At 43.7% G+C, this 19,094-nt stretch overlaps 1 protein-coding gene across 1 annotated transcript; it reads left to right on the top strand.

The window, feature by feature from the left end:
• Nucleotides 1–12,040: 12,040 nt before the first annotated feature.
• LOC309508339 (extracellular calcium-sensing receptor-like) lies at nucleotides 12,041–15,605 on the top strand (the record flags this gene model as incomplete). Its single annotated transcript, XM_082182929.1, has 6 exons — nucleotides 12,041–12,264; nucleotides 12,498–12,792; nucleotides 12,957–13,742; nucleotides 14,052–14,273; nucleotides 14,360–14,483; nucleotides 14,692–15,605. The coding sequence occupies 6 exons, from the start codon at nucleotides 12,041–12,043 to the stop codon at nucleotides 15,603–15,605; spliced, it is 2,565 nt and encodes an 854-aa protein (XP_082039055.1).
• Between the last annotated feature and the right edge of the window lie 3,489 nt (nucleotides 15,606–19,094).

Genomic DNA, 19,094 nt, shown 5'->3' with positions numbered 1-19,094 from the left:
AGTTAAGAATAAGTAGCTAAACTAAACATTTTATATTTGACAGTTTTTTAGGTCATACATGTTAAACGAATGACAAAAATAATTAGAAAACTAATAAACTTTTGTCTAATTTCGCCATTTTGAGCTGAAAATAGGCCTATATAACGTGTAATTATGTCATTGTGAGGGGACAAGAAACATTAACAAAGCCGTTTTCATAGGCACAAGATTAATAATGCATGTGTACATGTTGAGAATTAATATACAATTTGTAGCCTTCAGTAAATTAAAAAAGTTCAGCTTTAGGAGGGGAAGAGACAGGGCAAGATCAGGAGACTGAGAGAAAAAGACAGTAATGGAGATGAGGAGAGAGCAGGTTTTAAATCTATTTCTTATCCTTTTTTGGCCTTCAACGTCTTGAAATGCACATATCAGAGAAATAAAAATGTTTAACCCCATAACAACTTCAAATGTATGACCTCTTTGATTATAAAGCCCTGTCTACGGCCATATATTAGGCCTAGATCAATAATGAATGTGTACATATTGTGAATGAATTTAATAAACTTAGTTACCTAGCTTTCCTGGTAGCTTTGTCTGAGAAAATGATTCATGAATCAACCTATCAGTTGACCCTATGTTTACTTTCTTCACTGACAGACAAAAATGAAAAGCCTATTGTGGCGAGGGGGGCGTGGTTTTGCGGAGTCTGTAGCGGGAGAGAGAGGACGGAGCAGAGCGGAGCGTAAGTAGGTCAAGTGCAGATGATGAACACCTGTGTCTGATTTCAGTAATTGGCGTGGAGAGACCGGATATAAGCCGGAGCGCGACAGAGAGAGAGAGAGAGAGACGAGCTGGGACCTCGTTGTGTGCTGCTGGGAGCTGAGAGAATCACCAAGAGAATTCTGAGTTATTGTGTTTGTTGTTGCTGTGCATGTGCACGGTGAACGCGCTTTGTGCGCACCTTTTGTTTATTTCGAAAGAAACGTGAATAAACGAGAGTCCCAGCTCAAGCCGACCCCTGTCTTCTTCCTTTCCTTATCCATATTGAACTGAACCTCATCACACTGGTGCCGAAACCCGGGAAGGAAGAAGATCGCCGCCGCCATGCAGTCCCCGCCAGGTACACCATTTGCGGACATCATCCAGTCACTCGCCGGTCTTCACCAAGAGCAACACCAACATCTGCTGGCGATCAAGGAGGAGCAAGATAAACGCTTCGATGTGCTCCTCCGATCCCAGCATGAAGACCGCGAGCTGTTCCGGAGCTGGGTAGACCGGGAGGTTCGGGCCATCCCCTCATCTAAGGACAGTACATCTCCTCTGCCGCTCAACAAGATGGGTCCTCAGGATGATCCGGAGGCATTCTTGGATTTATTCGAGAAATCGGCAGAGGATCAGGGATGGCCCACCGAGGACTGGCCAATGCGGCTTATCCCTCTGCTGTCAACAGAAGCGCAGGTAGCCGCCCACCAACTGCCAGTCCAAAACCTCCTGGTCTACCGGGACCTCAAGCGTGCCATCCTCCAGCGGGTCGGTCGGACACCGGAACAACATCGCCAGCGGTTCAGGACCCTGACCCTGGAAGAGTCCGGCCGACCCTTCGTGATGGCACAGCAGCTCCGGGACTCCTGCCGCAAATGGTTGATGGCCGACAGTAGCGACGTCGAGGATGTGAACGACCATGTGGTACTGGAGCAGTTCGTGGCCAGGCTGCCGAGGAAGACTGCGCAGTGGGTCCAGTGCCACCGCCCGACGTCGCTGAACCAGGCCATCCAGCTGGCGGAGGACCAGATGGTGGCGTGCCCAGGGGTCGGCGACCCCTTACCATCTGCATCTCTCTCTCTCTCTCTCTCTCCCCCTCCCCTCTCTCTCTCCAAACCTGTTCCCCTTCCTAGGTCCCGTGGAGGGCTCCCGCCGAAGCCAGCGCCCAGGTGGAGAACGGGTTATTCGGTGGAGCCAACAGCTGCACCCAGGGCTCCTCCCAGGGGAGGGAGTTCGACCATGGGATTCTTCACACCGCCAACTCCATCACCGCTCTCTCCACGCCAATCGCTTGACCTGCTTCCTGCCGCCAGGGCGGCGGTAAAGTCTGGACCGGCCTGTTGGCGCTGTGGGGACCCAGGACATTTTATTGACCGATGTCCGGTGATGGAGGTGGGGACATTGATCCGGGTCCCCGATGCGCCACAGGCTGCCCTCGATCAAGCTGGCCTATACCAAATACCAGTGAGTATCAAGGGGGGTACATATCAGACTCTGGTGGATTCAGGATGTAACCAATCCTCCATCCATCAAAGCCTGATTCAACCTAGGGCATTGGATAATAGCCGCATGGTTAAGGTTCGGTGTGTGCACGGGGAAGTGGTGAATTATCCTATTTTGCCTGTGGATATTCAATTCAGGGGAGAAAAGCATAGAATAGAGGTGGCAGTTAATCCGCACCTCCGGCATCCGATAATTTTGGGTACTAATTGGCCCTCATTCAATAAATTATTGGGATATTTATGTTCGGATGCCTCTTGGGAGAAAAGAGAGAAGAGTAGAATAGCGGTTGCACAGTTGGGAGAAGCTGAGCCGGAACCTCTGGAGCCTGTTTCGGGGGAACAGAGTGCTCTGGAGCGAATCATCCTCCCTGAGCATGATGATTTTCCCCTGGAACAGTCCCGGGATGAAACGCTGAAAAATGCCTTTGATCAGGTTCGTTCTATCGACGGTCAGCTTCTTCATCCTGATCAACCGCTCTCCTATCCTTATTTTTCAATTTTAAAAGATAAGTTGTATCGGGTGACCCAAGACGCCCAGACAAAGCAAGATACAACCTAGTTACTGATACCTAGAAGCCGTCGGGAAATGCTTTTCCAGGTGGCTCATTGTAATCCAATGGCCGGGCATTTAGGACAAACGGCTACACTAAACCGTCTCATGGCCCGGTTCTTTTGGCCGGGCATTCACGAGAATGTGCGCAGGTGGTGCGTGTCTTGTCGTGAATGTCAGTTGGTGAATCCACCGGCCACCCCAAAAGCACCATTGTGCCCCCTACCATTAATGCAGGTCCCCTTCGAACGAATTGGTATGGACCTCATCGGGCCATTAGAACGGTCAGCGCGAGGACACCGCTTTGCATTAGTTCTGGTGGACTATGCAACGCGATATCCTGAAGCAGTGCCGCTCCGCACTATTTCTGCTAAAAGTGTGGCGAGCGCACTGTTTCAATTAATCTCCCGGGTGGGGATTCCGAAAGAAATCCTCACCGATCAGGGCACGGCGTTTATGTCACGTACTATTCGCGAGCTTTACGAGTTGTTGGGCATTAAATCGATTCGAACCAGTGTCTATCATCCACAGACAGACGGGCTGGTCGAACGGTTTAACCGCACGTTAAAATCCATGATTCGTAAGTTCGTACATGAAGACGGCAAAAATTGGGATAAGTGGTTAGAACCCCTCTTGTTCGCTGTACGGGAGGTCCCGCAAGCCTCCACGGGGTTTTCCCCCTTCGAGCTTCTCTATGGACGTCAGCCCCGTGGGGTGTTAGATGTCCTTAGAGAGACTTGGGAGGACGGACCTTCTAATAGCAAAAATGAAATTCAATATGTCATGGACCTGAGAACAAAACTCCACACTTTGGGGCGGCTATCAATGGAGAATTTGTTACAGGCACAGGACAAACAGAGTCGGTTGTACAACAGGGGGTCTAGACTACGTCAATTTGCACCGGGAGATAAAGTGCTTGTATTACTCCCTACTTCTACTTCAAAATTACTCGCGAAGTGGCAAGGACCCTTTGAGGTCACACGGCGAGTTGGTGATCTCAACTATGAGGTAGCTCGAACGGATAGGGGCAGAGCACATCAAATATATCACCTCAACCTGCAAAAAAAAATGGTCTGAGGCAGAATCAGTGATGCTGGCAACGGTAGTGAGTGGGGAGGAGGATCTCGGTCCAGAAGTGAGTTCAAAGTCCCAATCTCTCGCTCAGGCCCCTGGAGGAGACCACCTCTCACCCTCGCAGCTCACTGATATAAAATCAATACAAGCAGATTTTGCTGATGTGTTTTCGCCCCTGCCTGGTCGAACGAATCTCATTCAGCACCATGTTGAGACTGAGCCGGGCATGGTTGTTCGCAGCCGGCCGTATAGATTACCAGAACATAAGAAAAAAGTGGTTCAAAGTTAGAAGCGATGCTAGAAATGGGAGTAATAGAAGAATCCAACAGTGACTGGGCGAGCCCGATAGTTTTAGTTCCTAAAACGGACGGCTCAGTACGGTTCTGTGTGGATTACAGAAAGGTGAATGCTGTGTCGAAATTCGACGCATATCCAATGCCTAGGGTTGACGAATTGCTTGATCGACTAGGTACTGCTAGTTTTTATTCGACACTGGACTTAACTAAGGGTTATTGGCAGATCCCCTTGTCTCCCATGACCAAAGAAAAAACAGCTTTCACAACGCCGTTCGGATTACACCAATTTGTTACTCTTCCGTTCGGATTGTTCGGGGCTCCGGCCACCTTTCAGCGTCTGATGGACAGAATTCTCCGGCCGCATGCTGCATATGCCGCTGCATACCTGGATGATATCATCATCTATAGTGGTGATTGGCAATGACATATTCAGCATTTGCGAGCTGTCCTGAAGACGCTGAGAAGAGCTGGGCTCATGGCCAATCCGAAAAAGTGTGCAATTGGGCGGGTGGAAGTAAGATATCTGGGTTTCCACTTGGGTCATGGACAGGTGCGTCCACAAATTGACAAGACGGCAGCAGTTGCGACTTGTCCAAGACCCAAGACCAAAAAGGAGGTTAGACAGTTCCTGGGGCTGGCAGGTTATTATAGAAGGTTTGTACCTAATTTTTCGGACACTGCCAGCCCGCTGACTGATTTAACTAAAAAGGAAGCACCAGATAGGGTCCAGTGGACGGAGCAGTGTCAGCAGGCTTTCACCCAGATAAAGGCTGCTCTGTGTGGCGGTCCGCTCTTAAATGCTCCCGACTTTTCTCTCCCCTTTATCCTACAGACAGACGCGTCGGACAGGGGGTTGGGCGCTGTCCTGTCCCAGGAGGTGGAGGGTGAAGAGCGGCCGGTGCTGTACATCAGTCGCAAGCTCTCTAAGAGAGAGACGATGTACAGCACCATAGAGAAAGAGTGTCTGGCAATCAGATGGGCTGTTCTCACCCTCCGCTATTACCTCCTGGGGCGGGAGTTCACCCTCTGTTCGGACCATGCTCCCCTGCAGTGGCTCCACCGCATGAAAGATACCAACGCGCGGATCACCCGTTGGTATCTAGCTTTACAACCTTTTAAATTTCAGGTGATCCACAGGCCGGGTGTACAGATGGCTGTAGCTGACTTTCTCTCCAGGAGGAGGGGGGGGGGGGGGGGTGCTGCAGACCGGATGGCTCCCCGGCCTGAGTCGGGTGGTGGGGGTATGTGGCGAGGGGGCGTGGTTTTGCGGAGTCTGTAGCGGGAGAGAAAGGACGGAGCAGAGCGGAGCGTAAGTAGATCAAGTGCAGATGATGAACACCTGTGTCTGATTTCAGTAATTGGCGTGGAGAGACCGGATATAAGCCGGAGCGCGACAGAGAGAGAGAGAGAGAGACGAGCTGGGACCTCGTTGTGTGCTGCTGGGAGCTGAGAGAATAACCAAGAGAATTCTGAGTTATTGTGTTTGTTGTTGCTGTGCATGGTGAACGCGCTTTGTGCGCACCTTTTGTTTATTTCGAAAGAAACGTGAATAAACGAGAGTCCCAGCTCAAGCCGACCCCTGTCTTCTTCCTTCCTTATCCATACTGAACTGAACCTCATCACACCTATATCAGTCAAAGCTCAGCTTTAGGAGGGGAAAAGACAGAGCAAGAGAAAAACAAAGAGAAAAAGAGTGTGATGCTGATGAGAGGTGAGAAAAAAAACAGCTGCCCGCACATGGTTTTAAAGCTATTGTTATCCAATTTTTTTGGCCTTCAAAACATCTTAAAATGCACATAATAGATCAGAGAAATCAAAATTTTCTCAGGGGAGCATGCCCCCGAAGCCCCCTAAATACCTCACATTCTGGACCTCAGTGATTTTAAAACCCTGCCATATGCATGTTACTGGATGAATTAATGAAACTAGTTAATAATGAGCATTAGACCATACACTAACTTTTTTTTTTTTTTTAATCATACCCTCATTGGGGGCTGAGCCCCCCTAAAATGAAAATCCTAGAATCGCCCCTGCTCAGACCTACACTTCTACAGGGATACTACAGCCATGCATATCCTTTACAAATAATAATAATAACTAAAAGACAAGAAGTTCAGGCTAGAGACTGAGAATGTGAGACAAATATTAGTTAACCCCTTAACTGTCACCCCCTTTTTGAGAATAGTCGTGAAAATGCACTTGTGAATGGTTGTAATTCAAGAATGCTTTAGAATATAGACCTAAATTTGGTCTTGTTTTAAAGAAGAGACTCAGCAGATTATTGCACTTCAAATAATGAAAGTATAAAAAAAAATATGTAAGTTTAAATATACTGTAAACCAAATGTACTGTACTAAATATTTGTATTTTATATAAATAAATATTTTTCAAAATAATTTTACTCTAGAATCACTACAAAACGTCTCAGGTTACGTATGTAACCCTGGTTCCCTGAGAGGGAACGAGACGCTGCGTCGAGACGCGGTGGGAACGCCCTGCGTGATTGCGTCGTGAAGCACGTGTATAATCAGTCCAATGGAAAGACGAGACGTCATAGGCGGGTGACGTCATCGACCAGGAAGCTATAAAGCACCCCTGAGACAGACCGCGCCAGCTTCTGAAAGCCGAAGCAAGTCGATCACAGGCATGCAGGGAGTATGGCAAGGCGACGCAGCGTCTCGTTCCCTCTCAGGGAACCAGGGTTACATACGTAACCTGAGACGTTCCCTTTCAAGGGAACTCGAGCTGCGTCGAGACGCGGTGGGAACTCTATACCCACTACGCCATATGACAAATGCCTGTTCTGTATGAAGACCATGCGCACACTAGGAACAAGCACCCTAGGCCCTGGAGTGGAGCCTAGGTCCAAATCATAAATCTAACAAATGTAAGCGGTGAGGACCAGCCTGCCGCATTACAGATGTCATAGAGTGAAACTCCTGATAATAAAGCCTTAGAGGCAGCCATACTCCTGGTAGAATGGGCCGGGACAGCCAAAGGTGAAGGCTGTCCGGCCGCTTCATAAGTAAGTGAGATAGCCTCAACTACTCACTTGCTCATTATCTGTTTAGATGCAGGGCAACCTATCTTAGGTAACCTGAAGCAGACAAATAACTGCTCTTATATATATGCCACAGGGCAGCTCTGTGGACATAAGCATCCAAAAGCCCGGACAGGGCAAAACAGATGAAGTTCTTCCTGATCTGTGCTATTAAGGTGGAGGACAGAAGGCCTGCAGCACAAATTACCCACAAATTTAGTAGGAATACAACCCGTGAGGTGAGGTGAGGAAAGACTATCACCATACCAGGTGCAAATCCAAGTACGTGCAGGCCTCAGCCTCAAGTACCACGGAGAAGATGAAATAAGGATCTCTCCTCAGAGATAACCCAGCAAAGAAACATTCATTGCAGAAATCAAGTACTTTACCATAGGGCAGATAGCAAGATTCAGAAGGCATTCTCCGCACCAGGCAGAGAACAGTTTCCATTTCAATGCATATTCAGTCTTCTCGTGGAGGGAGCTCTAGACTGGAGTATGGTCTCCACGACCTCAGTCGAGAGACCTGAATCTATGAGCTGGGCCCCCTCAGAGACCGAGCGCACAGTATCCATAACTCTAGATGAGAGTAAATCCCGGGAGCAAAGATATCGGGAAATGCGTACAGGTGTAGCCTCAACCACACCTAATACGTTGCATCCAGTTCAAGCAGAGCTGGATGCATCAGGGAGAACCAAATGGGGAAATGCGTTGTATAAACGATGCGAAAGGTAGACTTGAGTTTTGACCGAAGTTCTCCTAAAGGAGCTCCACCACCTCGGGGTGAAGTCTCCATTCCCCGGGCCTCAGCCCCTGCCTCAACAGGATATCTGCTCTGATATACGAAACCATCAGTGTGTTGTCCGGAAGGACAAGCACATGGTGACCTCTCGGGTCTGACAGGAAGTATTGAGATTCTCGGAATACCACTGTCACTTCTAGCCAATTATGTGCCAAAGGAAGATGGTCCTGCCAAAGACCCTTCGCCGAGCGACCACTCATGATCACCCCCCACTTGTGAGGGAAGTATCCGTCGATAGCATTATGCGTCGACAAGAAGCTCCCAACACTGGGCCTGGGCGAGGAACCAAGGTTCTTCCACATGACCGAGGCACATAGGTTGATGACCTTGATCATGCGAAAATTGATTTCCCCTCGGAGAAAACCCCTTTGTCCTGAGCCACCACTGCAGGGGTCTCACGTACAGAAGGCCAAAAGTAATTACGTTGGACGCAGCTGCCATGAGACCCAACAGTCTAAAACTGTTCCACAGTGAGTGACTGGCCTAGTTTTACCCCATCTACGGCGAAGCCGCAACCCCAACATCTTTAAATGAGACAGAACGACATCTCGATGCCGAACTGCCATCTGCTCAGATTGAGCTAGGATCAACCAATCGTCGATAAAGTATAATACGCGAATGCCCTGGAGTCTCAGAGGAGCCAGAGCTGCATCCACGCATATTGTAAAGGTGCGGGGTGATAAAAAAAGGCCGAATGGAAGAACCCAATACTGGTATGCTTCGCCCCCGAAAGCAAACCTCAGGAACCTCCTGTGATGAGGATGGATAGATAAGTAAGCGTCCTTCAAGTCTATTGTGACAAACCAGTCCTCGGACTGAATCTGTGACACAATCATTTTAGCGTAAGCATACTTTGAACTTGAGATTCTGAAACCTGCTGTTTAATTGACGCAGGTCTAGAATAGGACGCAACCCCTCATCCTCTTTCGGAACAATGAAGTAACAGCTGTAAAACCCTGACTGTCTGCTGGGAGGAGAAACCCCTTCTATAGCTCCTTTTGCAGAAGTGTCAGTACTTCCTGCTCCATAACCAGAGCCTGCTCGGGGTCCACCACTGTGGGGAGGACCTCTAGAAATCTGGGCGGACGAGAACCGAACTGAATTCTGAAACCCTTTTCTATAGTGTGCAGGACCCACTGAGAAATATGTGGCAGTAGTTTCCACGCTGCCAGAAATTCTACTAGGGGAACCAGTCTCTCGAGACTGGCCTCTGGATTTGGTTGAACAGTCACTTTGGTGCCCTGAAGCGGCGAACCGGCAGGGAACAACTGAACTGACCATTCTTCGCCCCTCCTCGGAGGATCGTATGGGGACGCTGACACCTCGGTGCCCTGAACGGAGAACCGGCAGGGAACAACCGAACTGGCAGCGCTGCGACCCTCCTCAGAGAGTCCCACCCCAGAGGGTGCCGAGCAGAAACGATTTCTCAAAACCGTCCCTGCCCCGGAGGAACCTTCAGAAGCCTGATAGCCTCAGCGTCAGGACTTCTTGTCTAAGTTTTATTAGAGATAACGACAGTCCTCAGATCTTGCCTACCTCTAACTAGCTTTGTTCCTACGACCCTCCTCGGAGGATCGTTGGAAAAAGCAGGCACCTCAGCGCCCTGAAACGGCGAACCGGCAGGGAAACCGAACTGACTGCTCTACGTCCCTCCTCGGAGGATCGTTTGGGGACGCTGACACCTCGGTGTCCTGAAACGGCGAACCGGCAGGAAAACCGAACAGCCAGCGTTGCGACCCTCCTTAGAGAGTCGCACCCCAGAGGGCGCCGAGGAGAAACGATTTCTCAAAACCGTCCCTACCCCGGAGGGGACCACCCTCAGAAGCCTGCAGCCTCGGCGTCAGGGCTTCTTCCATTTTTAGCTATTTTAGAGATAAAACAGTCCTCAGATCTTGCATATCTCTAACTGGCTAGACTGGGACCGCCACCCAGGTCCCCATCGATTGTGAATGAGCCCGAATGGTGAATCTTTGTTTTGCCGCACTCTATGCTGCGAGGAGCTTAAGTATGCTGAGACTGCTCCCGCCCAGCAGTCTCAGGAACGTTAGATCGGTGAGGAAGAAACCTTTGGAACGCCGCTGAAGAGTTTATTTCTTCGTTTTTTGTTTTTTTTGTTTTTTGAAAGCGGAGCGTCCAGAAGAAAAGACATATTTTATCTTAATTTTTCTTTACATCAGAAAAACTATATATATATATATATACTGTATATATATATATATATAAATATATCACTCCGTGGCCACCAGCAGGAAACAACCGAACTGGCAGCGCTGCGACCCTCCTCAGAGAGTCGCCACCCAGAGGACGCCGAGGAGAAACGATTTCTCGAAACCGTCCCTCCCCGGTATAGTTTATCTGTTGCGCGACGCAATTTTCGAATAGCGTCAGTGCTGTTACATTCTCACATTCATCCATGCTTATATACTTTACCTACCAGTGCTGCCTAATAATATTTATCTATTATTTATGGTGGCTGGTGGGTAACGTCGGGGTTATGATGACGCCAACACGGGAGAGAGATAGCTCGCAAGCGTCTCTTTAACCCGAGGCACTGTCATACCATGATACTTAATACCCATAACATTACTATAGTAGAAGTTTAGGGATAAAACACATAAACAGAAACCGGTTTATTCCACGATCTCTCCTCAGTGTGGAGATAGGGAAAAAACGGCACTCCCCGACGAGGAGGCTGAGATATAGAGTTTTCCTTATATTTTCACTCTCATATATGTTCGGCTGGCCAGTAATATTTAACTTAGCAACAGCACTATATAAAACCTCCATTTATAAGCTCCTCTTTATTCAACAGAGTTATGAGCTGACTTATTTATTGAAAACTCATAAACATCTGCCTTATTTTGATATTTTTTCTCTTATTTATTTATTTTTTAAACAAAAACACTAACGATACCAATTCCTCGGAACTGGAAATCGCAGCATGAGTGCCTCATCCCGGGGAGGAGAAACCGCAGAGCGTGCTTCTCCCCGAGATAAGGCACTGGATCGAACAGGTGTTTGTTAGAACCATTTGCGATCCCCAAGATGCGCGTCGACGCCGTGCCTCGGCAGCAGCGGGACCCGCGCCTCGGGGCGCGCGCACCGAACCGTCCTCCTCGAAGAACGGCCAGCGGGAGCGGAGCGTCCTCACGGACAGCTTCTCGCAATGCTCACAGTCAGCCCCCTCGAGAACTGGCATGCTCCACTCCCAAACAAGCAACACAAAGCTGAAGTGTGTGTCCCCACCCGTGATATAACGTGGGGAGGGAACAACACAACGCTTGCTTGCTCTCTTTTGCCATAATATATATATATATATATTGCAACTTGACAGACAACAATAAATATGACAAGGACAGAATACACAGATCGCTTGCTGAAGGCACAGAAGCTGGCGCGGTCTGTCTCAGGGGTGCTTTATAGCTTCCTGGTCGATGACGTCACCCGCCTATGACGTCTCGTCTTTCCATTGGACTGATTATACACGTGCTTCACGACGCAATCACGCAGGGCGTTCCCACCGCGTCTCGACGCAGCTCGAGTTCCCTTGAAAGGGAATAAAATCCATATGTCTATCCAAGTTGTGTTCCAAATTTGAAGTTGATATCACAAAAATTCCACAAAAAAGTTCCAATGAGATTTTGTTTAGGCACTGTCCCAAAAATAGCCACCGGGTGTCACCCACATCTCATAGATTTTTTTTTTCTTTTTCTTTTCTCCTGTAACAAATTAATACATTTCTGTCCAAATATCACTTCTATCACAAAATATGGAACCTTGAGACTCAGACCTTTCTGAAACCATGTGTTTTGTCAAGACTTTAAAGAAGGTAGGTCCTGTTTTTGAAGTTTAGAAACTTTATGAACACCCACAGCACATAATGACAGTATGTATGACTCAGCATTCAAATATATTAACCACACCCTCTTACATTTCCCCTTGCAAATTCATTGCCACAGAGAACAATCTTGGCTACTTAAACATGGTGCAATGCTCACCTGATATTTGGAGAGCTCACTGTCCTAACAAGAGAATGAATGTTTTATTAATTGTTACAGTACTTTGCATTGGCAGACTTTGTCCTGCTGTGTTCGGGTTTAATTTAGGCATCTGCATCCTGCAAGGTGACCCTCAGCCACCTGCCCTCTTAAAGGATGGAGACTTTGTTATTGGAGGGGTTTTCTCTATTCATGACTATCTGAGGACAGAGAAGCACCTCTATACTAGATGGCCACAACCACTAGAGTGCAGTGGGAGGTTAGCATATATAGTATGGAATATCACTCTTAATATAACATGTTAATATTGAAATTGTTCAAATTATAATTTTATATCAATAAAATATGAATTAGCTCATATATTCATAAAAATATTATCTGATGTTTATAATCATGTGATAAAGTTATGAGAATTCATATGTGTAACTGTTTTCATGTAAAAGTATATTTTTCTATTGTATTTTTATTTATTTATTGTGTTTATCTCAACAGCGTGGGTTTTAGAGAGATGCGCTTTGTTCGTGCCTTTGAGTTTGCCATCAATGAGATCAACAACAGCTCCAATCTCTTGCCAGGCGTAACTTTAGGGTATCATATATATGACTCTTGTGCTTCTGTGCCAATGGCAATCAAAGTAGCCTTTCAGCTTGCCAACGGACTAGATCTCATATTTAACGACACTGATTCCTGTGTAAAATCTGCAGCTGTTACAGCAGTAGTCGCAGAATCTGGCTCTACGCCGTCTATAAGCATTTCAAGACTTCTCGGTCCATTTGGAATTCCACAGGTGCGGGTTCAATATGATTACTTCATGTCATTTTAAAAATAAATGCAAATGTAGTTTAGATATAGATCTTTTACCGCATCTATACAAAGAACGACCAATAGAATGTATGTATTGATTTTTTGTTCAGTTGCTTACTTTTTCACTTTCCCTTAACGGTAAACTAGGTAAGTCATTACGCAACATGCGCGTGTCTCAGTGACAAGCGGCAGTATCCTACTTTCTTCAGGACCATCCCCAGCGATCACCATCAAGCGGCCGCACTGGCACGGATGGTCAATCACTTCGGATGGACGTGGATCGGGGCTGTGCGCAGTGATTCAGACTACGGGAACAATGGCATGGCATCATTCCTGAAAGCTGCGGAGGAGGAGGGAATCTGTGTGGAGTATTCTGAGGCCTACTACAGGACCCAGCCACGCAGTAAACTGAAAAGAGTCGCTGATGTCATTCGCAGATCAACGGCTCGTGTAATAGTTGCCTTCCTGGCCTCAGGTGACATGAGAATCCTCTTAGAAGAGCTGAGTCAGCAGCCTCCTCCTCCGATGCAGTGGATTGGCAGCGAGGCGTGGGTTACAGACCCAGAAATGCTGCGGTTTAATTTGTGTATCGGTGCTGTAGGCTTTGGAATCCCGCGGTCAGTTATCCCGGGATTTCGTAACTTTTTACTTGACCTGTCTCCAGAGCAGGCACTGAAATTTCCCCTGCTGACAGAATTCTGGGAAAACTCATTTAGCTGTAGTCTAAAACGGCAGACAGGTTCTTCTACTGGTATGCCAGCATGTGATGGCACAGAGGACCTGCGCGCATTACAGAACCCGTACACAGACACATCCCAGTTGAGGATCACTAACATGGTGTACAAAGCCACATATGCTATAGCTCATGCCCTACATGGCATTGTATGTAAGGAAAAGCATTGTGACAAAAACATAAAAGCTGAGCCCCAGCAGGTACGTTTTCAAAAAAATTTATAAAATAATAATAATAATCGAACTGATTTTAAATGAGAGAAAGAAAAAACAACAACAAATATATATATATATATATATATATATATATATATATATATATATATATATATATATATATAAGATTCTGAATATATATATATATATATATATATATATATATATATATATATATATATATATATATATTCAGAATCTTACCCAGTATTTCTGCATTGATAATTTAACAAATTATATTTCAATCAACACAATGTCATAAATACATCTGAATTTTTAATGTCCACCCTGCAGGTTTTTGATCAGCTCAAGCGAGTCAACTTCACCAAAAATAATTATTCTGTTTCATTTGACACCAATGGAGACCCTGTGGCCACTTATGAACTTGTGAACTGGCAGCTTCAGGGAGACGGTTCAATTGATTTTGTTACAGTTGGTCAATATGATGCATCGCAGCCTAAAGGACAAGAATTCAGTTTGAGCACAGCTATCATTTGGAACGATGGCAGGGAAATGGTATGCATTGTTTTGTTCTGTTCATGTGCAAGTTAACTGTGAATATCTGTGAATATCTGTGAGTGCTGTGTTCTTGTCTCTTGCAGGTGCCTGTGTCTGTGTGCAGTGAGAGCTGTCCTCCAGGCACTAGGAAGGCTGTGCAAAAAGGAAGACCTGTCTGCTGTTATGACTGCATTGACTGTGCTGAAGGAGCAATCAGCAATGAGACAGGTACTTTGTTTAGGCTTATTCTGCTAAATAAAGAATCCATTTTCTTTGCATCTTGTATGCCCCCAAAAGAAAATATCTTGCTTTTCTGTTCAAGGCCGGTCATTCTAACCCACAGTAAATTATGGTATTCTCTATCATCTTTTGTGTGTGTGTCCATCGCATTGCCAACACATCTGTGTGTAAATGTAACCATTAATTCATTTTCCAGATTCTGTAGATTGTTATCCATGCCCTCCGGAGTCCTGGCCCAACAATGAGAATGACAAGTGTCTTCCTAAACCAGTGGAGTTTTTGTCTTGGGATGAGATCCTCGGTATCATCCTCACTGTTTTTTCTATGGCCGGGGCTTTAGTGGCTTTGAGCATGGCTTTAGTGTTTTATAAAAACAGGACATCTCCAATAGTAAAAGCCAACAACTCAGAGCTGAGCTTTCTGCTGCTCTTCTCATTGGCTCTGTGTTTCCTCTGTTCACTTACTTTCATTGGTCGGCCCACTGAGTGGTCCTGTATGTTGCGTCACACAGCATTCGGGATCATTTTTGTCCTCTGTATCTCTTGTGTTCTGGGGAAAACAATAGTGGTGTTAATGGCCTTCAGGGCTACACTTCCAGGAAGTAATGTCATGAAATGGTTTGGGCCTGCACAACAGAGACTCAGTGTTTTTGGTTTCACTCTTGTACAGATCCTTATATGTGTGCTTTGGTTAACAATATCTCCACCTTTTCCTTACAACAATATGCAACACTACAAAGAAAAGATCATTTTAGAATGCAGTTTAGGATCAGCTATTGGTTTCTGGGCTGTACTGGGTTATATTGGCCTCCTAGCTTTCCTTTGCTTTATTTTAGCTTTTCTGGCCCGCAAGCTGCCTGATAACTTTAATGAGGCTAAATTCATCACATTCAGTATGCTAATATTCTGTGCTGTTTGGATCACATTTGTTCCAGCTTATGTCAGCTCTCCAGGTAAATTTACTGTAGCTGTGGAAATATTTGCAATTTTAGCTTCTAGCTTTGGTCTGATTCTCTGTATTTTTGCCCCTAAGTGTTTCATTATAATTTTTAGACCAGAGCAGAATACAAAAAAACATTTAATGGGTAAAGTACCATCAAAAGCCCTCTGAGACACACACAACTCTCGTGCCAACTGTTTAATATAAGATATGATACATTCTGTGATTTTAATGCGTAAGCTTTGACATCAACTGACATCACTGTTCCACATGTTTGTGCTATACTGTATGATTGTTACAAAAACAGTTTAGAATAGCAAACTTATCAAAATGAATTTGAAGATAAATTTGCATTGATATAGTTTTATGTCTGAACAGATATATAATCTTGTGTACTTGATTCAGCATGTTTCTGAGTTATACAATATACAGATATACAAATAATTTTTTTTTTTATAAAACATTGCTTTATAATACTCTAATATTTGTGATGTTATACGTGTAACCTAAAAATGTATTAATATGAAATATCAGCCAATAAATTATTACAGAAATGGAAACTGGCTTTTGTGCCATATACCATAAGCTTTCATAAAATGTAAATACATTTTTTTTTCTTTTTTTTTTTTAAATAAAGTAAAAATAGAAAGGAGTCAATGAGGTCATGCGTTATTTTTTCAGTGTTCTCTTGTCGGGATCACAAGTTAATTTTCAGTAAAATTATTTTTTTCAACTTTTGTTGATATTTTTTTTTTTGTGAACTAACCTTTTAAGATTTTCAGTTAGGTCTAACAGGTAAAGTAATTGAATAATCAAACAGTCTTCACTGCATAAATTATAAATTGAATACAGATTATTCCTTATTAAAGTTGCAAAAGTTATTCAGTCAAGAGCAGAGAGTGATTTTCTCTTTGTCTTGTGTTCTTTGATTAACGTTAATGATATGGACAGCAGCAGGATTATTATGCTGCTGTCACCTTAAGAACTGACACACATGACAATGATCTAACACTTAGTATCTTCTCACAACTCGTTACAGAAAAACTGATTTGGCTTTGTTAAAATTTGTGCCTTATTTACTAAATTAATTAAATAAGTCTAAATAAGAGGTTCAGATGACCAAACCAAGGTTTTCTTGCATAATTAACATTTTAATTGTTTGGTCAGACATACACATTTATAAATCTGGGATTATATTAAACGTTGAGTTATGTTATGTATGTTAAATATGATAAACAATTATATGCACACCTATAACTGCGCTTTGAATGAGATTGAATCACATGCTAAATGACTATGGAGGTAGATTTGTGTCTTTATTATTCAATCAAAAAAAAGGTTGCTTCAATCAAAAAATATATTTTCAATCAAAAAAAACCGTTTCAATCAAAGAAAAAAAGTGTTTGAATGCAAAAATATATTTGAGACTCAAAAAAATGCATTTGAACACTATTTTTTTTTGCTTGAAAATGTTTTTTTTGATAGAAGTGAAGGTTTTTTTGTTTGAAGCAACTTTTTTGATTGAAGTATTGTTGTTTTGTGTTTGGGCCATATTATGGGTAGGACATTTGTGTCTTTATAATTCAATCAAAAAAGAAGTTGCTTCAAACAAACAAAACATATTTTCAATAAAAAAATCACTTCAATCAAAAAATAAACCTTTTCAATCATAGAAAAAATGTTTTTGAATGCAAAAAAATATTTGAGACTCAAAAAATTGCACTTGAACACTTTTTTTTTTGATTGAAAATGTTTTCTTTGATTGAAGTAATCTTTTTTGTGTTTGGACCATGTTATGGGTAGGACATTTGTGTCTTAATTATTCAATCCCAAAAAAGTTGCTTCAATCAAAAAAAAACATTTTCAATAAAAAATAAAATAATTTCAATCAAAGAAAAAACTGTTTAAATGCAAAAAAAAAAAAAATCATTTGAAGTGTTTTTTTTTATTGAACTTTCTTTTTTTTTGAATGAAGTGAAAAAAGTTTTGAAGTCGTTTTTTTTTTAAATCATTTTGACACAAACGTACCGCAGTGGGGGCGGGTGCTTCCCCATTGGTCAGACATGTTTGAGTGACAAGTGTCTACACCAACGACGTCTTTCTGACAAGCAAGTCATGGTCGCCACTCGCCAGCGAGCCAGGAAGCAGTGGTGGAGTTGTTGGTAAGTAGATAAAACCGTATTAAAATGATTGGTGTCACGTTATTAGCCTACTCTGTTTGATATTTCGATTAAACATACAGCTTGCTAACTTAGCTCACGTTGACTAATTTGTGTGATGGTGTTAGATATCTGACGCCTCATATTGTCAGGCAGGCTAGCAGGGTGCGCTAACGGCTAATTGAATTGTTTATTTCACTTAAGTAACGTTACAGAGGCTTGCTATGTGCTTGTGCTATATTGTGTTATAATACGTAACGTCATTAGTGGTCAAACAACAGTCCACAGGCCAACTGTTGCCCACAGCGCTGCCTGTTTAGCAGCAACAGGTCATGCAGAGCCTGAGTCTATCTTCTCACACAGCCCACAGGATTACAGCTATTTGACCGTCCCGCTCTCTCTCTCGCTCACGGGTAGTGGTCTCCCCACCATCACAGTCAAATGCTCGCAGACACAGAGGCAGATGCTGTTATTTTGAGAGCGTAACCCTACCCTAACCCTAACCTACCCTAACCCTAACTCTAACACCATCACACAAATTAGTCAACGTGAGCTAAGTTAGCAAGCTGTATGTTTAATCGAAATATCAAACAGAGTAGGCTAATAACGTGACACCAATCATTTTAATACGGTTTTATCTACTTACCAACAACTCCACCACTGCTTCCTGGCTCGCTGGCGAGTGGCGACCATGACTTGCTTGTCAGAAAGACGTCGTTGGTGTAGACACTTGTCACTCAAGCATGTCTGACCAATGGGGAAGCACCCGCCCCCACTGCGGTACGTTTGTGTCAAAATGATTTAAAAAAAAAACGACTTCAAAACTTTTTTCACTTCATTCAAAAAAAAAGAAAGTTCAATAAAAAAAAAACACTTCAAATGATTTTTTTTTTTTTTTGCATTTAAACAGTTTTTTCTTTGATTGAAATTATTTTTTTTTTGATTGAAAATGTTTTTTTTTTTGATTGAAGCAACTTTTTTGGGATTGAATAATTAAGACACAAATGTCCTACCCATAACATGGTCCAAACACAAAAAAGATTACTTCAATCAAAGAAAACATTTTCAATAAAAAAAAAAGTGTTCAAGTGCAATTTTTTGAATCTCAAATATTTTTTTGCATTCAAAAACATTTTTTCTATGATTGAAAAGGTTTATTTTTTGATTGAAGTGATTTTTTTATTGAAAATATGTTTTGTTTGTTTGAAGCAACTTCTTTTTTGATTGAATTATAAAGACACAAATGTCCTACCCATAATATGGCCCAAACACAAAACAACAATACTTCAATCAAAAAAGTTGCTTCAAACAAAAAAACCTTCACTTCTATCAAAAAAAACATTTTCAAGCAAAAAAAAATAGTGTTCAAATGCATTTTTTTGAGTCTCAAATATTTTTTTGCATTCAAACACTTTTTTTCTTTGATTGAAACGGTTTTTTTTGATTGAAAATATATTTTTTGATTGAAGCAACCTTTTTTTTGATTGAATAATAAAGACAC

This window comes from Leuciscus leuciscus (genome assembly GCF_965113295.1).
Source record: "Leuciscus leuciscus genome assembly, chromosome: 10".
NCBI classification, from domain to species: Eukaryota; Metazoa; Chordata; class Actinopteri; order Cypriniformes; family Leuciscidae; genus Leuciscus; species Leuciscus leuciscus.
The sequence above is the reverse complement of the archived record's forward strand: the minus strand, read 5'-3'. Positions and strand labels throughout refer to the sequence as shown.